At 38.6% G+C, this 7687-nt stretch overlaps 2 protein-coding genes across 2 annotated transcripts; both read left to right on the top strand.

Annotated features, from left to right (window-relative positions):
* The first annotated feature begins 298 nt into the window (after nucleotides 1-298).
* Nucleotides 299-1416, top strand: LOC113204632 (uncharacterized). The gene is made up of 2 exons (XM_026419868.2): nucleotides 299-856; nucleotides 949-1416. Exons 1-2 carry the CDS (start codon nucleotides 476-478, stop codon nucleotides 1156-1158), a joined length of 591 nt encoding a protein of 196 aa, XP_026275653.1. The 5' UTR covers nucleotides 299-475; the 3' UTR covers nucleotides 1159-1416.
* A 401-nt stretch (nucleotides 1417-1817) lies between these two features.
* LOC113204627 (endoplasmic reticulum transmembrane helix translocase) lies at nucleotides 1818-7687 on the top strand (the record flags this gene model as incomplete). Its single annotated transcript, XM_026419858.2, is given in 20 exon segments — nucleotides 1818-2215; nucleotides 2642-2731; nucleotides 2829-3016; nucleotides 3098-3326; nucleotides 3429-3738; nucleotides 3850-4032; nucleotides 4108-4245; nucleotides 4327-4447; nucleotides 4547-4701; nucleotides 4823-4998; nucleotides 5082-5318; nucleotides 5401-5613; nucleotides 5700-5889; nucleotides 5967-6139; nucleotides 6254-6392; nucleotides 6473-6669; nucleotides 6745-6887; nucleotides 6967-7099; nucleotides 7352-7495; nucleotides 7578-7687. Coding segments are annotated over 20 exon segments (3585 nt in total). The 5' UTR covers nucleotides 1818-1897.

Genomic DNA, 7687 nt, shown 5'->3' with positions numbered 1-7687 from the left:
AGTGGCGACAGGTGACGACAGCCTCGTCTGTACAAAAAAGAGAAAAAATTAAAAAAGCTGCATAGTATGTAACTTTTTAAAGAATGAGAGAAAATGCAAGTTGTCTTTATTCCAAGCTTTAAAATTCTAAGGCACCTAATTACCCATCCCCCCTCCCCCAACCTCTTTCCCCTCACCACACAGACACAATACAGGTAGAAATTGTTGCATTAAACGCGCACGTTTTAAATCATCGCGCCACAGAGGTACAGCATCCCGTTGTGGCAACACTGTCTGCTCTGCTGATTCAACGATTTTCGTTTGTTTCTGTTGTGTGTTGTTTTTGTTTTTGTCTGCCTTCAGACGACGTACGAGAAAACGGGAGTTAAAATCTGAAAACTTGAAATAGGAGCTCCTAAGATGTTGTCAGTGGCTAAAGAGTAACTGTGTACTATCAGTGCTATTTCTCGTGACCGGGAGGCTTCTAAAAATTCCGATGGCTGGATTGTGTTTCCCTATTCGATCAGTCCCTCTTTGCTGTCATAACCTGAAAGCACTTAAAAGAAGCTGTCTGCTCAATTTTAATGTATCCAAAGAACATATTGGTCGTCTTGAAAATTATTCAACGGAATCTAAAAAAGCAAACCAGCCTGATTTTGAAGAAAAGAAGAAAAAGTTTAGGGAACTAGAAGATCAATACCGAAAAATGCTATGTATTGAAAACCTGACCACTGAGGAGAGGCGAATACACGTCCTCCATGCTGAGGCTGTTGCTAAAGGTCACTTTACTTATGACGACCCATGGTTAAACGAAAAAGTTTTGACACGCCTTCGACATTATCTCAAGGGAAAATGTTGTGGAAAAAGCTGTAGACATGTACGTTTTGAGCTGTCAAGTATATTTCATTCTATTTTGCTGCTATTTGACATTAACTGTTGCTAATACTGAAACTTTTCTCCTCCTTTCAGTGCATATATGAGCACAGTAGTGTGGTAGATGAAAAGCAAAAGGCAAGAGCGAGATTTAACTCGTCATTCTGGGTGTACGACAAGGAGGAAGAGGATGATGTGACTGCATTTGATGAGCAGCATGTTGTGACTTATGGCAGAGGTCCATACCCAAGGAAATATGCAGAGAATGCTCCTGAGAACATGATTAAGATACCTATCAAGCCTTGATCTATGTAGTTTGCCAATTGGTAATAAGAAATCATGATAAGAAATGTTGTAAATTACGTAAATGCCAAGGTGCAATCTCAAACTATTTGAGCTACCTCCACGTTAAAATGTGTTCTTCATTATTGTGTTTTAAAGGATAGTATATGGTCAAGTTAACATTAATTGTGGTAGCATAGTTTATAGTTCTACAACAAACTGTGATGTAAAGTAAGCACTAAAAAAATATTAATAAATGGCGTTCTTACCTGCCATAAGTAAGATGTCCATGTTATACTTTAAATTTTATGAGAAAAATTCACATATCAAATTAAATACACAGAACGAAACACACGCAGTGAAATTTCGACACCCCCCAATAAAATAAAAAAAACTGTCAAATGCGCGTCAAATGCAACTAAACCAAAACAATGGCGGGGTCAGACACAAAACAGTTGAAGTGACATGCCGTCTGCTAGACCACTATCGGGAACATTAACCCGTTGAATTTTGTAGTTCCACACCTTTCGTGCGTACTGGTACGGAAAAGTTTGCAACTTTCGCAAACCCTACAAATAACTTGTTGAAACTGTTTGAAAAGTGTGGTGCACAGTTCCATTGTGCCGACGTCCGATTCTCGGTGAGGCCGAGCTCCTTGGCGACGCCGGTGTGTTGCCGTTCCGTGAGGGTGCAGTGACGTAGGCGTAGAGTCTACTGCTGCTGACTTGTGTTGTGGAGCAGCAGCAGCAGCAGCAGCAGAAACATGGCAAAATCTGGCAGCGGAGATGAAAACGTTCCTCCGTCGCCAAGCAAACGTTCGGCCAAGCAGATAAACGCCGTGGACGAGCTGGTGCAGTCAGTAACCCTGCACGCGCCCCGGCCGCTGCTGCTGCACGGCTACGTGTTCCCGTTCCTGGTCTTGTACCCTGCGTGGCTGTACGGCTGGCTGTTTGTGTACGGAATCGACGATCACGTCGAGGCGGGGTTCACCGGTTTGGCTGGACTGGGAGTCCTCCAGGTCTTGATATGCCTTTGCTGCCACTGGTCCGTGCACGTGCGGTGTTTCCTGACTTGCGGATCGGTGAGTTCTGCGAGCCGGGCTGACGTCTATAACCTCCCCCATCGTCCCCCCCTCTCCCCAATCACCAGCTCATTGACAGTCGAAGCGTACTCAGCTGTGTTCTGTTCTGGGTAGAATGCAGCCACTGCTCATACATTACCTCTATCAAACAAGTTTTCATTCAAGTCCAGTCAATTAGTGCAGAGACTCAGTGGGGAACTAATGTTTGAGCGGTGTATTGTGCGGGATTGAGTTCTGTCCCTAATTCACCTGTTCCCTACAAGGAAATATATATACTACATCATATTTATCAACTGAAACAACTGAAATAATTTTATACAATTTTATGAGTCTAACTGCTGATCAATACTTGGATTCTAGTTGGAATGAAGCTACTTTCAGTCAAAATATTTCAGTGACACAACTAATTAACTGTGCTTGTTCTAGGTGAAAGACGCACTACAAGCTGAAGTTGCAAAAGTAGTGCCGACAGACAACAATGGATCTTCAGAACTCATAAAAGTTCATCATTTCAAAGTGAGATCCTATCCTTATACTCTCAAAGGACTGATTATTTTTATATGTTGTATGAGTTTAGTTCAAATTAATACCGACAACATTTATTTATTTGAAGGATGATGACAAAAATGATAGTTTATGGTTTGTCTTTCAAAAGACAAAGTATGTGTGGGACCATGAAAGAAAATGCTTCCAAGGTTTACGGTTCCCAGTGGACCTTAGCTTTTCAACATATATGGAATGGAAAGGTTATCAGGAAGAATCTGATATTCAGAAGGCAGAAAGCTTTTATGGAAGAAATCAGTGAGTATGCCTTAAATTTGATCTTTATTTAAGTATGAACAAAGTTGTACTTGCACAAGAATTCATTATTATTTTTTGCAGCCTAGATATGGTAGTGCCTGAGTTCTCAGAACTCTTTAAAGAACGTGCAACTGCTCCATTTTTTGTTTTTCAAGTATTTTGTGTGGCATTGTGGTGCCTTGATAAGTATTGGTACTATTCAATCTTTACCCTTATCATGCTTGTATTGTTTGAATGCACACTTGTTCAGCAACAAATGCGAAATATGGCAGAAATTCGCAAGATGGGTAACAAACCATATTCTATTCAGGTTGGCATTTTGTATCCATCCTATTTTTCAATCTTAATCTGAGTCTTTTCCAGAAATGATTAAAGCCAAATTTGGATTTAACGATGATTCTACTCTATTCAGGTTTACCGCAACCGTCGATGGAGACAAATTTTGAGTGATCAACTTGTTCCCGGGGATATAGTGTCCATTGCAAGATCTCAGAATGACAATTTTGTGCCTTGTGATATGCTGCTTTTGAGAGGTCCGTGTATTGTAGATGAGAGCATGTTGACTGGAGAAAGTGTACCTCAGATGAAAGAGCCAATAGAAAATATTATGGATTTGAGTCAGCCCTTAGACCTTGAGGCAGATGGCAAATTGCACGTTCTTTTTGGTGGTACCAAGGTGGTTCAGCATACACCACCCAGTAAAACATCTGCTGGCCTCAAAGGTAAATTGAATTACCTAGTTGTCACCATAGTCTTCATAGTAAATTGACTTTCACAGTTTCTGTCATTTCCCATATTTGAATACCCACTTATAACTTATTTTAATATTCTAGCTCAAGATAATGGCTGTGTGGCATATGTTCTTAGAACAGGATTTAACACTTCTCAGGGAAAACTTCTCCGCACAATCTTATTTGGTGTCAAACGTGTCACAGCTAACAATTTGGAAACATTTGGATTCATCATGTTCTTGCTGGTATTTGCACTAGCTGCTGCTGGTTACGTTTGGGTGAAAGGTAATTTTCTGAATCCCTACTGCTAAAAACCAAAAACTACTAGACGCACATTTTAAATTTTACTCTTTTCTACAGGTTCTGAAGACCCCAAGCGCAACCGTTATAAACTGTTTTTGGAGTGTGCTCTAATCTTAACTTCAGTTGTGCCTCCAGAGTTGCCAATTGAATTGTCCCTTGCTGTTAATGCTTCAATTCTTTCACTTTCAAAGCTAGGTAAATTTTAAGAAAACTTTACATTGAATACTTTTAATGATTTGGCTTTGAATCAGTTTTAACTGTCTTCTTTTCTTTTAGCTGTTTACTGTACTGAGCCTTTTCGTATACCATTTGCGGGAAAAGTTGAAATTTGTTGTTTTGACAAGACTGGAACTTTAACTAGTGATAATCTAGTTGTTGAAGGAATAGCTGGTCTCAAGTATGTTTTCATTTTTAAAAGACCTTTTGTACTTTAAATTGTCCTTTTTGAAAAATGCATTGTCCATATTCACACACTTTTTGTTTATCTGTCCTGCAGAGGACGTTCTGGCGTGGTTGCAATATCAGATGCTCCCTTGGAAACAATACAGGTTCTAGCAACATGCCATGCACTTGCACAGCTCGATGATGGTTTGGTGGGAGATCCTCTTGAGAAAGCCACTCTGACAGCAGTGGACTGGAATCTTACTAAAGGTACACTTTCTCTTAAGAATGGTTTTGCACTTAATACAATTCAGTCACCTTTATTTGACTAAGTTGTTGGACATGAACATAGGTCATATCCTTAAGTCTATATAATTTTCTTATTTTTCAGGTGATGCAGTTATTCCAAAAAAAGGAAAGTCTCCAGGGATCAAAATATTCCATAGACACCACTTTTCATCTGCTTTAAAACGTATGTCAGTTGTTGCTGGGTACACTCTTCCTGGTAGCACTGACACAACTTACATAACAACTGTTAAAGGAGCTCCAGAAACAATCAGAGATATGGTAAGCTACTATCATCTTATTATCAAGAAGCGTCTCCTTGTGAAATGCTGTTTTATGAAGTAATTTCTCAATTTTCTTTTTAGCTTGCCTCTGTTCCTGAAGATTACAACAAAGTCTATTTGGAACTATCAAGACGTGGTGCTCGTGTTCTTGCTTTAGCTTGGAAAGAGCTTGGTCGCCTAACCCAGGGTCAGGCACGCGATTTAAAACGAGAAGAGCTAGAAAGAGAATTAAATTTCGCTGGATTTGTCATTATATCATGCCCCCTAAAGACCGATTCTAAAAGGGTCATCCAGGAGATTCAAAATGCTTCACATAAAGTATGCTAATTTAATTTTTCAATTTGAAAGCAAGCTTCAAATCAACTGGTTTCTACACATATATTTTCTATTACACTTCCAGGTTGTTATGATAACTGGTGATAATCCATTAACTGCTTGTCATGTTGCCAAAGAACTGAAGTTTGCATCCATAGGAGAAACTCTTATTCTGACCTTATCAGCTTCCAACGAGTGGATTTGGGAGAGCATTGACCAGACCAAAAGTGTTTCATTGGCAAAGAGCTTACAAGATGGAAAATTTGTTAAGTCTTATGACCTATGTGTGACAGGAGAGGTTGGTGATCTTTTAGCCTCACAGTTCATATGTTATCTTTTGGTAAAAGTATTTATTTTTATCAATACATTTATTATACTTTACAGGGGCTTTCATACCTTTTTGAAAATCATGAAAAGTTTTGGTATTCTATTTTACCACATATTCAAGTCTTTGCACGTGTTGCCCCTAAACAAAAAGAAATGGTTATTGTAGGTCTCAAGTCACTAGGCTTTTGCGCTCTTATGTGTGGTGATGGAACCAATGATGTAGGAGCTTTAAAACATGCCCATATTGGTAATAAATATAATCAAAAAATCTTTTGTTCCATCAAGGTTTGAGAGAGGTTTCTAATCTTTACACATGCCATCTAGGTGTTGCAATCCTCACTAATGCTCCAGAACGACTGCCAAGCAGAAAAGATAAGGAAAAGAAAAGAAGAGAAATTGAAGGTATTGACCACTCGTCTCATGAGAGAAGTCATGGACCTCTTGAAAGAGCTGGACCTCAAAGACCGGGGCCCCGTCAGATGACAGACCCTCGTCAGGTAATTCAAAAACTTCTTCTGTCTAATTATTTGGTAAATTAAATGACCCATCAAGTTTGATACTTAAAGTTATTGCTATTATCTTCTCTTGTTTAAAAAAACCAAAAAAAACAGGCTGCACTTAATAAAGCTCAAGAACAAATACAAAAGTTATTGAAGGAAGTAGAAGAAATGGACCAACCACAGATAGTAAAACTTGGTGATGCTAGTATTGCTGCACCATTCACTAGCAAACTTTCTTCCATTCTATGCAGTATGTGTATAGTAATGTTAATGGATGATTTTCCCGTATACATTTTTTTGAATGCGCTGTCTACTTTATCTTTGTTCCAGTTTGTCACATTATTAAGCAGGGGCGCTGCACACTTGTTACAACTCTGCAAATGTTTAAGATTCTTGCCTTAAACGCTCTAATCCTTGCATACAGCCAGTCCGTACTGTATGTTGATGGCATCAAGCTCAGTGACATGCAGGCAACACTTCAAGGTCTTTTGCTTGCCACATGTTTCCTCTTCATTTCAAGATCCAAGGTCTGATTAGTGACTTTTTTCTGATATCTTTATCAATCAACTGCTTAATCACAAGTTAAATGTTTTTCTCGACAGCCTCTTAAGGTGCTTTCAAAAGAAAGACCTCTCTCAAATATTTTTAACTTTTACACTGTGTTGACAGTCCTTGGCCAATTTGCTGTCCACTTTGTGTGTCTCATTTATTTAGTTCAGGAGGCAACTCTTCGTTCTCCTCCAAGGTATTTTTCGCCACACTTTTTGTCAGTTACCGGCAACTTTCACTGGTTCTTTTCTTACCAATGTCATGCATTTTTAAAGGGATGGAAAAATAACTTTAAATATGGATCTTGATGATGATGCTCCTCAAGAATTTGTTCCCGGCATTCTTAACAGCACTGTTTACATAATATCTATGGCCCTGCAAGTTGCCACATTTGCCATAAACTATAGGGTAAGTAAAATGCTGTATCTTAATTGGTGTATTTCTATTGCATATTAAAAAGTGTAGTTTTTGTGATGTTCTTTTTTTTTTTTTTTTTTTTTTGCGTTTTTATATATTTTACTTTAATCCTGATTGTTTTTTAGGAAATGCTTTCACTTTTTGCTTGATTCATGCACGCATGATATATAATTATATGACTAAATGAAGTTCTACTGTCTTTTATGTTAACATAACTCTTTCATTGGGATTTGTTTCTTTTAGGGACATCCATTTATGGAGAGCTTGAAAGAGAATCGCCCTCTCATGTTCAGTGTATTGGGCTCCACTGCATTTATATTTGCTTTGGCATTAGGTGTATTCCCAGAAGTAGCTCAACAGTTTGAAATAGTTGACTTCCCATTAGAGGTAAAATTGAATTGCATATTGTGCAATATTTTTGAAGTGGTCTATGTCCCTACTTTTACATGATATGTTTTTCTTGTTGCAGTTCCGAATCATTCTGGTTCAAGTACTTTGTGCTGATTTTGCTTTGTCCTACATAGTTGATCGAGCTTGCTTATGGTTCTTTGGAGAAGGACAACTTACCATTAAGTAATC

The sequence above is a fragment of the Frankliniella occidentalis genome, unplaced genomic scaffold (genome assembly GCF_000697945.3).
Source record: "Frankliniella occidentalis isolate FOCC.00 unplaced genomic scaffold, Focc_3.1 Scaffold3, whole genome shotgun sequence".
NCBI classification, from domain to species: Eukaryota; Metazoa; Arthropoda; class Insecta; order Thysanoptera; family Thripidae; genus Frankliniella; species Frankliniella occidentalis.
Note: the sequence above shows the minus strand (reverse complement) of the source record. Positions and strands in the feature narration are given on the sequence as shown.

Bases quoted from the DNA above. Each gene is read 5' to 3' on its own strand.
- LOC113204632 (XM_026419868.2), top strand. From the start codon at position 476: ATGGCTGGATTGTGTTTCCCTATTCGATCAGTCCCTCTTTGCTGTCAT. The intron at 857-948 runs GTACGTTTTGAG...TCCTCCTTTCAG, and splicing joins GTGGAAAAAGCTGTAGACAT to TGCATATATGAGCACAGTAG.